The sequence below is a fragment of the Polypterus senegalus genome, chromosome 2 (assembly GCF_016835505.1).
Source record: "Polypterus senegalus isolate Bchr_013 chromosome 2, ASM1683550v1, whole genome shotgun sequence".
NCBI classification, from domain to species: Eukaryota; Metazoa; Chordata; class Cladistia; order Polypteriformes; family Polypteridae; genus Polypterus; species Polypterus senegalus.
The window spans coordinates 298,389,650-298,403,980 of record NC_053155.1 but is presented as its reverse complement, the minus strand read 5'-3'; the positions used below and the strand labels follow the sequence as shown (position 1 = coordinate 298,403,980).

At 38.6% G+C, this 14,331-nt stretch overlaps 1 protein-coding gene across 1 annotated transcript in view; it reads right to left on the bottom strand.

Moving 5' to 3' along the window:
* LOC120524020 (FRAS1-related extracellular matrix protein 2-like) overlaps positions 1–14,331 on the bottom strand; it is a 352,114-nt gene that overhangs the window by 92,392 nt on the left and 245,391 nt on the right. The window contains exon 7 of the mRNA XM_039745822.1: positions 7,876–8,025. Within this exon, the coding sequence (XP_039601756.1) occupies positions 7,876–8,025 (150 nt within the window). The remainder of the gene's footprint in view (positions 1–7,875; positions 8,026–14,331) is intronic.

Sequence of the window (14,331 nt, the reverse complement as noted above, 5' to 3'; positions counted from 1 at the left end):
TTCATATTTTATGTATTTTCTGCTAGGCTTATATTCCTGCACTCTATCTTAATTTTAAATCTATTCCATGTAGTTTAGGAGGCACAGCCACCCTGACGACACCACTGCTAGGCCCTCCCATCCAGATGATCATTGTGAGTTGTTTAAGGACTGTCTGTAAGTACTGCTGTGATTTTTGTTGTTGGATTTCTGTTTTGTTTCAAGGATTCTGATAACTGGACTATGATTTGGATTTTGTCTGCTGTGGACTGCCCTTTAGGAATTGCCTTTGTGTCTCTTTTGTGCTGTTTTGTTATCTATTTTTTGTAAATAAATCTTTTATTTATAAAGATTCTTTGTGGGACTTGTGTTTCTCCCTCTGCTAAGGCAGTTTTGTTTACTCTGGGCCTTTAACTGTCTACTTGAACTTTCAAAACCAGCTTCCCAATTTGGGACCTGTCCTCAGGTAGTAGTAAGGGTCAAGCTGGTCTGAAGTAAGCCTCTTCTGCCCTACCCAGAGAAGGTCCCTGGCTTACTTTATGGTCATTCTGGAAGCCTCAAACCCCCTTTGGCTAAGTTTATGTCTCCCGGTCACAACGGTGTGCCTCAGACCACTGGTTGGATAGCAACACACATGCTTGCTATAGACAAATTTCTGCAGTCCATCACATATAAATAGGGGCTCCACAAAGCACAGAGATCACCCCAATACTCATATCAGTCTATACTAACAGCGTGAGAGAATCTTAGAGCAACTGTTTAGCTGTTTTCTTCATTGACTGACACCTCTGACACTACAAAGTTTGCTTCACTGACTGACACCTCTAACAATGCGGCACATCTGAGGAAAAAGTCAGAGGGACGCAGAGGTGGTGCCAGGAACAAAGCTTTCAACTAAATGTGAGGAAAACAAAAGAGCTTCTCATTGACTTTAAGAGGTATGCAGTGTAAAATAGCTTTTAGTACTAGGGAAAAAATATCTGAAATTTGCTTGAACTTTAATGAAAACACACAATATATTTACAAAAATACCAACAGTGTAGCTATCTATTAAGAAGGCTGAGGAAAATTAATGTTTCTATATGGACTACCATACATGTGTCATGTTTCAGCCAGGGTTCCTCTCCTGCCTGTGGTTGAAATGTTGTTTAAATGTCTATTTTTTTACGTTTACATTGTTGATTTTTAGTTTCTTTATGTTTATGCATCTTTTTTCAAGTACCTTCTGCTTGGTGGGTGGTTCCCCAAGAGGTGGAGCCACCTGCCCATCACCACAAGGGACTGCCCTCAGTCCTACAAGGGCAAGGGCAACCCACAGTCCCATGCGGTTCATTTGAATGCCCTTAGGAGTGGTGAGTTCTTGCATTTGCATTTACTAAATTTGTGCTTTGTGTATTATTGGCTTTTAGACCTCTTTGCTCTGTTTCTTGATTTTATAACTGAATTACTGTATTGAGACTCTGTTTGCTATCGAATTGCCTTTATTGTTTAGGCAACTCCATTTCTCTTTGTCCCCTTTGGAGGTGACGTTTCTGCTACTGAGCATCTCTGTATTAATACATCTTTTTATGGGTCACAGAATTTTGACATTGTTCCCCCTTCTAGTGGGCATTATTGGAACTGTATGGGATTTAAGTGCTTCAGAACTCTCAAGAACAGAACAACATGTCATATTCATTCCTGGTCTGGTATGAGGGTCTGTCTGTGACTATAAAAATAAACTTTGGTAAATAACCAAGCTGGGGTCTACTTTCTGTTGACAATCGCAATTAGGACTTCATAACGAAAGAGCACAAAGAAAGGTGGGTAAGAGTGTAAAGGAACAGACACACTGCTTCAAACATAATTTTACCTACTTGCGATACTTGCTGCTAAAATTTAAAGTAAATAGAAGTAGAAAGATTGTTATACCAACTGTAATAAAACTTTTAAATGGGACAAGTTCAATTTGGTTGAAATAACTGATAATACATAATAATTTGGTTGTAACTACTATACAATTCTACTTTTATGTATTTAAAGACTGCATTAGTTTTTATTTTACATATGAATATACAGTATATAGGAATGTGCTTTTGTATGCTGTTGACTGGATCAAAGCAAATTTCAATTTGTGGACAATAACGGTAAGCTGACCTAAACTAACATAGCAGTGCCCAGACAAAACAACACACGAAACAAAGTAAAATAATTAAAGTCAGAAAATAATGATTAATTGTACACAAAAATGAAACAAAATGAATTGAACAAAGTAACTAAAAATTTCCTAATTTGGAGCTGGTGAAGCACAAAGATTTTGGTAATTAATGCACAAGAGTCAAGCATGGTAATTGTTATGATCCTGTGTTAAACAGTGGGGGCATAAGGGTGGGGTGGATGGGTGTCAGCTGTCTGACCCCCCATTTTTGCACTGTTTTTTGCATTTTTCTTAATTTTAGGAGTGGGCAATCATGGCAAAAATCCATAATATAGTATAATTAAAAAAGCTCTAAAGGTTGGATGTATTTTTTTTAACAATTAGTGAATGCATTTGTAATTTAAATTAATTTTACCCAGAGGCACATTTCTTTATCAGCTGAAATGCTCGTTAATGCTTTGCTAGTCAAATGGATTTGATAGCAGGTATGCAACATTCCTGCTTGAACTGATAAAAGTATGAAACTCAGCCACTCGTGCATGCTGCTTCTAAGCAAACATGGCAAGACCCTGCTTTTCCTAGAACATAAGAAATTTGACAAATGAGAGGAGACTATTCAGTCCATCAAGCCCATTTGTTTAGCTAATAGCTAAGCTGTCCTCATATCTCATTGAGTGTTTTTTTTCTTTTCTTTTTTCCTGTCCTCTCTCTCTGTTTCAAATTGTCAGCCTTAAGCGTACTGACATTGTCAAGTTTGCTTAACCTAATTCACGGTGTGTCACGGTGGGGATGGAGTTAGCATGGACTCACCAATCAGGCTGGGCCCATGTCACATACAAGTCTGTACAAAAAGAAATTACCTTTAAGACATTAATACGCCGACATAAATCACATTTCCCATTCCTTACACAGACTTACTTGTATTTGATAGAGGACATGCTTTACGATTAAATGTGCCTGCAAGTTTTCTGCATAAAAAGAAAAAGCATACAGTAAAGGGAGTTTCATCTGTATAGTAAACTTCCAGATGTACTGCCCACTCCTACTTCATTTACTTTTTTTGTATTTTGTTTGCTGGTATTCTTCCTGTAATGTATAATATGAGACACCTGTTATATTGAAATGCACACATTTTATACATTTTATAATTTCTGAGGGTGATAAGGCTGTTCTTTCAGACTGCTCTACAGAGATTTGTGTATAGTGGTTACCTTGGCAGTTTCACTGTTAGATAATCCTATAAAGAGAAAGAATCTTATCAGCATCCCTATGGTCAGCTTCAGTATTGATGATGTAACACTAGCTTTGACTTTTTTAATCTTATAGTATCCAGCCAATTAGTCTTGATAAAGGGGTTCATAATCAGCTGTCTACAAAAAATGAGAATATGACTCACAGAAAAAAGCACACATTCTTTCAGATTAATTAATTACCGCTTAACCATTATTTTCTGATATGAATCCTATGAACTACAGGGATGGCAGGTACCCCCCATAAGAGTGTGAACTGATCAGTAGTCAGTATAAATAATAAAGATTTAAACTTGGTACAAATAAAAGAGAAATCTTCATTTAGAATAAATAAAATGATCAATACAGATATCTGGGCTGCGGTCTCATAGCTCATGAAGACCAAATCATTTTGTGTGTGTGGTTTGCATGTCCTTCCCATGCCTGCATGTATTTTCTCTAGCGTTTAAAATCAATCAAGTTACTCAATTACGTTTTTTTTGTAAGAGTTATTGACTGGGATTTAAGTTTTGTGTTGCAGTTGTCACACAGTTGAACACAGCAAAAGAAGACATTTGATGAACTAAAGCAGACAATCCAGTCCATCAAGCTCATGCAGAATTGAACCAATGGATCTCACAGTGAGGATTATGTCTGTCCATTCAATATTAGACATGGCACACTTTTTAAAAATGAACCTTAGTTGATGGAAGAAAAGCTCCATGGACCTCGTTTATATTCCTGAAATATGCCATGCGAACAGTCTCTCCCCGAAACTCCTTTCTTTCTTTCTTTCTTTCTTTCTTTCTGTTCTACACACATATAGCAAACCTTCCAGAATAATGGCTCATAACATTTTCTCTTTCTTTCTTTCTTTCTTTCTTTACCTCCCGAGACGCTGACTAATTGGTAAATCAGCAACTCTAAAGCTGATGTTACGCCTTACAATATATTGCAATCTCCATTTTCAAAATAACTTACTAATAAATAAACTACATGATGAATATATATACAGTGCATCCGGAAAGTATTCACAGCGCATCACTTTTTCCACATTTTGTTATGTTACAGCCTTATTCCAAAATGGATTAAATTCATTTTTTTCTCAGAATTCTACACATAACACCCCATAATTACAACGTGAAAAAAGTTTACTTGAGGTTTTTGCAAATTTATTAAAAATAAAAAAACTGAGAAGGCCCTTCTCCCCCGATCGCTCAGTTTAGATGGCCGGCCAGCTCTAGAAAGAGTCCTGGTGGTTTCAAACTTCTTCCACTTACAGATGATGGAGGTCACTGTGCTCATTGGGACTTTCAAAGCAGCAGAAAATTTTATGTAACCTTCCGCAGATTTGTACCTCGAGACAATCCCGTCTCGGAGGTCTACAGACAATTCCTTTGACTTCATGCTTGGTTTGTGCTCTGACATGAACTGTCAACTGTGGGACCTTATATAGACAGGTTTGTGCCTTTCCAAATCATGTCCAATCAACTGAATTTACCACAGGTGGACTCCAATAAAGCTGCAGAAACATCTCAAGGATGATCAGGGGAAACAGGATGCAGCTGAGCTCAATTTGGAGCTTCATGGCAAAGGCTGTGAATACTTATGTAAATGTGATTTCTCAATTTTTTTATTTTTAATAAATTTGCAAAAATCTCGAGTAAACTTTTTTCACGATGTCATTATGGTGTGTTGTGTGTAGAATTCTGAGGAAAAAAATGAATTTAATCCATTTTGGAATAAGGCTGTAACATAACAAAATGTGAAAAAAGTGATGCGCTGTGAATACTTTCCAGATATACTTTATATATATATTTGAGCCTCTGTCTCATCTCATAGCTCCTGAAGACCAAATCATTGTCTGTGTGTCATTTACATGTCCCTCCCATATCTGCATCTATTTTCTTTGGTTTCCTTTCACGCTCAAAAGGTATGCTTGTTAGGTTGAAAGGCGACTGTAGTGTGGCCCCGCTGTGGATGTGTGAGCGTTTAGTCCACCCTTGAGCTTGATATGGCCACAATCAATGGGTTCAGAAAAGAAATCCAATAAAGTGACATATAAGTATACAGTACATTATCAGTCTTATGCATTTAGACAATGCATAGCATTAAGACTGATTTTTGGAACTGCCAACTATCTGTTGAATTTAAGAGTTCAAGCTGTAAATCGCTGATAATGAAGAACACTGCTTGAAATTCTGATCAGCGTTTACATGCCAGCTTTTTGCTCATGTGTCAAAGTGCTGCTTTGTCGAGCATGACCGCTGTCTTCATTTTTCTCCACTTGTGATTCAAGTTTCAACATGAGGAGCAGACATATTCGCAACTAATTTATTCTTCCCAAAAGTATTCTAAAAGAGAGTAACAAAGCACACAGAAGACTGAGATTTATAAGGATATTAGTGATTCAAAAATAAAATAAAATGGTATCAGCTTCCCTGGTGTTTCTAATATGAGGAAAAACCGCCCTGAGGTGAAAAAAACATTTTGATGTGTTTCAGGTGGTCCAGCAGTTCAGTGAGCATTGGCACAGTCTCTCAGATGTTATTTTTCAGGTTGTTGTTTATGTGGGTTCCTCTCACCATTCTGGTAGTTTACCCTGTACCCCCATTGTTATCTTGGTATGAGTAAGTGTGCCCTGCAGAGGACTGGAGACACAACAGTTGGTTTTTGTCTTTCTTTCAGTTGTGCAGGGATTGGGTCGGGGTCTGTGTAACCCTGTTAAGCAGGGGTTCAAACATTAGATGGATGGTATATGTACCTTTTAGCTCAGATGTACAATATACAAAATCATCCATATGTTTCATTTACATTTACATTTATTTGTTGAACAGACATTTTAATCCAAAGCAATTTACAACAGAGATTAACATAATTGAGGAAACCTCAGTCTGGGGAACTGTTTAGGAACAAGTGTTACAGTACAAGGATACAGAATTGATCATCACATGTGAAGAGCTCAGAACAAAATGTAAGCTAGTTAGACTGCCTTGGTTACAAAGCCGTGATCAATTAGGAAGAAATTCACAGAACAAGCGAGTCTTCAAACATTTGAATGGAGGTGGGCAGCTTGATCCTCCACACAAAAAGGCTCTGGATTTGAGAGTTGATGCCACACAGGGGTGCCATCATCAGACACCATTCATCAGCAGACATGAGTGGGTAAGAAGAAGCATAGGGCCTTGTGTGTGTCTCCATGTATATAAATCCTGACCCACTTACTAATCTGTAGGTAAGCACTGAGGATTTTAACTTATTATGTGCTGCTACTGCTGCATGGAGCCCATATAGTGATCTGACAAGAGGAGTGACGTGTGAATGTCTCAACTGATTGAACACCAGACATGTTGCTGCATTCTGAATCATCTGCAGCAGCTTGGCAATTCATGCTAGCAGAGAGTTGTAGTATTCTAGACATTATAAGACCATAGCTCAGCACAGGAGTTCTGCTGCATACTCCATGAAATATGGATGTTGTACAAAGTGAATCTGCAGGACCAACAGACTATTGCAGTGGTCAGCTGGTCATCGATTACCACTCCAAGGCTGAACACTGACTTGGTATGTGTCAGCAATAGTGAGCCGATGGGGTGCTGTATAGACAGGCTGGCTGGCATAACAAGAAGGTCCATCTATGCCAGGATGAGCTGGAGATGGTGCTCTTTCATCAAGGTTGAGATATCAGTGAGACATGCAGAGGTACTAGCTGATTCTTTGTGGTTCTCTGGAGGGAATGACAGGTACAGGTGCATGTATATGAGGAACCATGGGACTAGATGATGGAGTCTAGCGTGTTGGCCTACAGAGAAAACGGGAGAGGACCCAGAACCAGGCCTTGGGCCCCCCCCCGAACTGATGCCCTGTTAACATCTCTATGATTTAGCAGTATATCATTTGAAGCCTAAAAAAACAAAAACACTGAAATCTTGAAATCTGAATGCAATCAATAAAATGTGGCAATGACAGGTGTGATGTGAGCAGACATCTTTTTCATCAAGAGTTCACTACCACAAGGGTTTGTTCTATTTTTTATTTATTTTGGACTAATATGAATTGAATTTATTTTTTTCTTATGTACCCCAATCTCTGAAGGAATGCTTACCCATGCTTACACAAATGTTTGAATATTATAAAGTAACACAAAAACACAAAACCTTAAAATATTTACATACACAAGACCCCACATCTATTAAACTGTCCAATGCTACCTCCTTGCTTAAAATCAAGACTGCTGGGATGGGACTCCAGGCCAAAACAGCTATACTTACAGTATGTACTGTAATTACATAATTTTCCCTTCTGAATGAATGTGTAAACCCAGTTAATGAATCAAATCAGCTTAAAAGGAACAAGAGGGCTCTGTCTTTAGAAATGAAACAGGTAGCGAAAAGAACAATTGAACATGAGTTATACCTAATAAGCCATAACTACCTAAATCACCCCTACAACAAGCATAAAGCATTTTTACAGCATGCTCCTCTCTATACCTTACTTACTTTTACTCTAACATATCTGGAGTGAGCTCACCTTCTGCAGAAACTGGCTCCGTTTTACGGGATCGCACAGTGACAGTCGCCGTCTTTGACAGGTCAGTTCCCGTTCTCCAAACGCGAACTTCCACGTAGCCGTCACTCTCATCCACGTGATATTCAGTATCTCCAAAGTAGAAGACGGGCACTAAAGTGGAAAAGAGTCAGTCATTAGATGCTGTAGCTTAGATACACTCTTCATTCTCTTTAAACCTCTAATTATTTTTGTAAATAAAGATTAGTTGCTATCTTTCTTTTGCTTAACTTCAGCTTATTATCTACTCTCTATATATAAAATCCTAAGCCTAAAAGTGCAATGATTTTGTACTACGATTTTATGTGATGTTTTTATGTCACGTTTTTAATCGGGCTTATTTTAAAACATCATATATATGTTTGGTATCATTCTTTTCAGAATTTATTAAACTTTATTGTGACGTTAGATTTTCAGATTCTTATTCCGTTTTTAAATTATAAACTAAAATATCAGGAAAGTTGTGGTTTTTAATATCAAGAAAGTCATGGTTTTATTTTTGATCGAGTAAATTTCACAGGAACAAACTATTAAAGAAAAAGATCTATTAATAACACCAATGTTTGTATTTAGGTGATTTAGTTAGCTGAAGGTCGAGTTACGATGTCCCATTGCATACCACTTTAGTTTTCACGTGATGTTTCCTGTTATTTAAATAAGTCATCTTTTAAAAATATTTTTTTTTATCTATAAGAATTTCAGTTAAAACGAATGGATCATTTATTTAGTCTCTTATAAATAATCATCGAGCATAGTGGACCTCAGTTTAACGGGAATACTCCAATCGGTAAGAGAAAATATTTTATACTCATATTATGATTTTTACTCCGTTAAATAATAATTAATTTTTCTTTTACATATTTATAGAATTTCTTAATTTTGACTGCAATAAATAATAATTTTCCTTTTTTACATTTACAGATTTTTTTTTTTGTTCTTTATTTCACCTTATACAATTTCTCATATTAGGAATTTGTTAGTTTTTGCATACCCCTTGGGGTCAGAGCACAGGGTCAGCCATTGTGCAGCGCCCCTGGAGCAATTGAAGGTTAAGGGTCTTGCTCAAGGGCCCAGCAGAGTAGGATCTCTTTTGGCAGTGACTCAGAGCCACCACTCCGCCCTAGATTTTACTAATATTCTGGCCACAACTAGGGGTTGGGCGTTGAAGGCACCATGGGGGTTTTCCCCCCAGTATACTTTAATGATCCACCTGTTTTAACTTCGACATTATATAGTTTTTATCTATTGATCGATGTCAAAAGAGGTGAATTAAATCCTTTGTGATTCAAGGTTGTACTAAGTAGTGTGGTAGACAGGAGGACTTCAGAGACTTTCAAAACTCGACTTGATGTTATTTTAGAAGAATTAAGTGGACAGGACTGGCGAGCTTTGTTGGGCTGAATGGCCTGTTCTCGTTCAGATTGTTCTGATGTACAAAAATAAAATGTGAAAACTTCCAGGGGCTGAATACCTTTTTATAGGCACTGCATGTTACAGAATGGTGGCACGGTGGTTAGCGCTGCTGCCTCACATCTCTAGACTCTTTTGTTCTAGACTTGGTTCAGGTATTGTCTATTGAGAATTTGTATGTACACCCTGTGTCATTTTTAAGGACACTGTAAGACTTTCTTCAAAATGTAGAAGAGTACTCTCAGTTAAGTGCCATTCCACTCTCTCAGTTATGGCATAAGCCCCCTTAAACAGCAACTTTTAGCACTTTTTATTTTAGTTTTTTTGCTAAAATGTGTTGATTAGAAATGTCTACAATCATTTAAGAGAAAGCAGAAGTCAACATCACAGCTAAATGCTTTGTTCAGGACCAACTATACAGAAGCTGCCCTTTTTCCCAGCTTTGTTAAGTTCTTGGCCAGTATGTCCTTATATGTCTCACCTTCCATCTGTAGATTTGGTTATCACTGACATGGAATGTTTATTGAAACTCCTCTGCAGGGCTGCATGTGTGTTCCTAATGAATTTATATCCAGGAATAATGAATGAGATACAAAATGCTGGGCCCAGTCCTCTTGTGGCCCTATATTCCTCTCACATTTTTAAACCTGGCTGTATTTCAGTTTAACAGATTATTTGTATATATCAATCTTTAGGTAGTGGAGTGGAAAGTATAAAACAGTAAATGAAAGTTGCAGTATACAATGCTGTGTTTATAAACAAGTAATAGGTCTTCCAGCCATAATAGATCCCAGGGCTATGCTTTACCTGGCTGGACCCTGTGTAATCCTGTAGTGGCGACTGTTGTCACGTATGCGCGTAAGAGGATTGCCTTCTTGGCTCACCTAAGGTATGTGGTACCATGCTGGGGTAAGAGAGGGCGCTGTTGCTAACAGTCTGGTCTCCGTTTTCCCATGCAGTCTTGAGAAACCACCCCTTGAGGGTAAACAGGCCCCACCCCTTTGGTTCTGGCTGATATAAAGGAGGGTCGGCCTTAAGAGATGGCATCTCAGTTCAGACCTGATGAGCCACAAGGAAGGTCTCACGGATGCCTCAAAGCCTTTCTCACAATGGCATCTTGCCGATCCCTTTTGTTAAGACATTATTTTTTCCATTTGTGGCAACATATTAAATGACGTTTTGCCTGGCTGGCACACCAGTTATTCTTGGTCTCACCTGGAGTCATCTCTTGCCCTGGTGCATTGTACAAGGTGAATGGCTTGTTTCAAAAACAGAAATTGTATCCCATAGTGTTGCACTGTTGTCTATATAGCTATCTATATGGGGTTCTTCTGTTGCCTGAGGGTCCTGCCTTAACATATGGCCCCTTTTAGGTCTTATTCCTGAACCTATATTGAAATGTTTCACTAGGCCTCTTCTAGGGGTTTGGAGGCCACCCAGCTTTATAATGTACAATAAATTCTGTTCACCCTGAACCATACTAAAAGCGTTACCAAAATGCATTATGGGATGTTTCATCTTGTGAATTGAATTGATTTTTTGAAAATATACACTCATGTCAATCTGATGACAGTAACCAGAAACATGCTCTAAAAAAGTTGGGACAGCCGAGTATTTACCGATGTTTCAAATTGCCATTTCTTTTAATAACACTAATTATGCATTTAGGAAATTAAGACACGAGTTGGTTAAGTTTAAGAAGCAGAATTTGTCTCCAACTGTGCAACTGTATGTTGCCTTTGCTGCTATATTTTGTACTTCATAACGTGCCTCACATTCTCAATCAGAGACCCATGAGCACTGCAGTCAGGACAAGTTCGTACCCCGACTCTCTGGTTATGCAGTCATGCACTTGTATTCAGGAAAGAACGCGATTTGGAGTTGTCCTGCTGGAAAATGCAAGGACATCCTTGGAAAAGACAGCTACTGGATGACATCATATGTTGCTCCAAAATGTGTACATGTCTTTGTGCATTAATGGTGCCCTCACAAATGTGAATGGGCCCTGACATCGACCCATACCATGGCAGATGCTGGCTTTTGGACCCAGTGATGATCATAACTGCTTGGATGTTCCTTTTCATCTTTGAGCACGAGAACACAATGGCAGTTTATTCCAGGCACTGTTTGAAATTTTGACATGTTAGACCACAAAACCCAATTCGACTGTGCTACTTTCTATCCCTGATGAGTCAGAGCCCACCAAAGTTTACAGTGCTTCTGGACAGTGTTGATGCCTTCTGCTTTTCATAGTAAAGCCTCAACTTGCATTGTTGATGTAGCGGTAAATGATGTTGATTGACAAAGGCTTACTCAAGTGTTCACAAGCCCATGCCATGATATCATGGAGGGTTGTTAAGATAATGACACCTGAAGGACTGGAGATTACGTGCATTCAGGAGGGGGTTTTTGAAATTTTAATGGCGTCTTTGAAATTTTTGGCAAATTTAGTTTAGGTATTGCAAAAATGCATCTATTACAGATTTACTCTTATGTAAAAAGACTTTAACACACCCTTCTTTGAGTGGTCATAACACTTGCAAAGCATCAGTAATGTGTTTATTCATCTCAACGATGTGACCTACTAACAAAACTTCACTTTGGAGTGGTCTAAGGGCTCATTTATACTTCACGCTCATCATGGCTGCCATCGCGGCTCCCAGCGCGTTCATTTCACGCGTCCTCTGAGCAGGTCCTCAGAAATTAACGCGACGCGCGCGAGTTGCAGTACCAGCAAAAAGTCGGGGGCGCAGTGTGCTAAAAGTCGGAACGTGACGTCAGAGTCTCTGTTTACTATTTACATGTGACAGCAAGCCTCTATGGAGATCCTTCGGGGATCGATGTGCGCGCTTTGCTGTTTGATGAATGGTTCAAAGTGTTGAAGCAAAATGCCGACATACAGATGCATTCGTGGTGCTTTTATATTCAAGCGTCGCATATTCCCGATCGTAATGACACGATACATTTTAAAAGTCTCACATGCCATCTTTTGTGTCGTCTTTTTTATATTTTTTATTTTTGCAACTTAACAACAGCAACATAATGTATAGCGTTATATTTGAACCACTGAGAAAAAAATAAAGGACACGGTGAAAACGTGTATTTTGTGATTTAAAGTGGAAATTTCGGCTTTAATCTCGAATTGTCCACTTTAACCTCGTAGTTTGCTTTATCATTAAAGCAGACCGTCGTAAACGTCATCCCAGTTTTTAATCGCTACGAGCTTCTTGGACCTGACAGCTGCGGCAAGCAGCAAAAGATCACCACACAGAACACATTAAATGTCTGATATTCCAACTCTCTGCACATTTAGAATCTTTAGATTCATACTTGATATCACTTTCATGATGAAATGCATTAAAGTGTGTATGTTACATTTTACATATAATTTCGTTTAAATAATGAATACTGTTAATAATTACACACATGGGGGTGACACGGTGGCGGAGCAGTAGCACTGCTGTCTCGCAGGGAGTTACGTTGCTGGTATTTCCTGCTTGTATTCCACACTGTGCTCCGGTTTCCTTCTAAAGATAAGCAGATTTGGGGATTTGGTGCCGCTAAAATGACGCTAGTGTATGTGTGCTTGTATTCACCTTGCGATGAGCGGAGACCTCGTCCAGGGATTGTTTCTCAGTCGTGCCCAATGCTTGTTGGAATGGACACATCCCTGGATTGATGGATTGAATCAATAAACATCCTTTTCACAGATATTGCGGTAAGGTGTTATCGGAATTTAATAGGTGATTTAGGCAATTCACAACACAGAGAAGCCAAACATGTTCTCACCGTGATAATATCTCACACTGCCACCTGGTGGACTCCTCCAGATTTACGTAAAGTACACGTGCAAGTATAAACACTTCAACGCTTGCGTAGCAGGAGCGTCCGCTGCAGCATGCGTCGCGTGAAGTATAAATGAGCCCTTAGATGGCTTAACCCAGACACATTTCTCTTGATATTACATGTTTAGTGTAAGACCTGTGAATCCTTCATATTAACAAGTCATTTTACCACCACGCAGCACAGATATGTTATAAGTATTATGAAGACCAAAAGAAGCCTTTGTTCAGGTCTTGTTACATAAGAGCAAACAGTAGATGCACTACCCAAACTAAAGTCTTACCAGTCTTTTAATAGAAGGTGAAATGCCTAGAATCCTACTGATTTCTCTTGTGGGAATGTTCTCCAAAACTGTTGGATTATTTGCTGACACATCTGTTGATAAATTGGCATGCCACGACCCATCATTGCTATTGTAGGACTAGGCCTTTTTTTTGGAGGCTCCATATGCAATATACTAGCACATGTTTCCATCACCAACGATTATTTCACATCACCTTGTTATTTCAAATTGTCACATCATCATTAATCCTAAAATCCCTCTTCCCAAGTGGTTTGGAACTTGTTACATACATCAATTACAGAATAAATGTATATTTTCAAAAAACAATGCAGTTGATTAAGTAAAACATGAAATACTGTTCAGATTTTGACGAGGCCTGGCAAACTTTGAAACCAGCACAGACAGAGAGTTTGTATGAAAAAAAAAATGATGGACTGAGACTGTAGCTGAAGAGCTTGCTCAGTAACTAAGGTAACTACAGACGTTTATGTTGGTTGCCTGCCAAAATGAGGTGACCGCATGATACATTTGGAGCATAACAGGAGAACTGGATCCATGATGTAAAGTCATCAGGTGCTTGCGATTTCTTGTTGTATAGTTTGACAGTCTCTGAGGTAATGAGATTCAGCAAGAGTAGCCATTAAATCTGACATGCTCTCCGACTAGAAATCATCTTGAGTCATGTAGCATTACAACAGCATTACATGAGGGTCTAACAGAATTCCAAGGAGGGTCACACAAACTATAAAACTATTTCATACATCAATGTGAATAGGCTCAGAAAAAAAAAAAGATAAGCATATACCAAACATGGACAACCTAAATATGTGATGGATGGCATGCATGGGACAGCATCCCTGCCAGCAAGGGTTCTTCCTATTTTG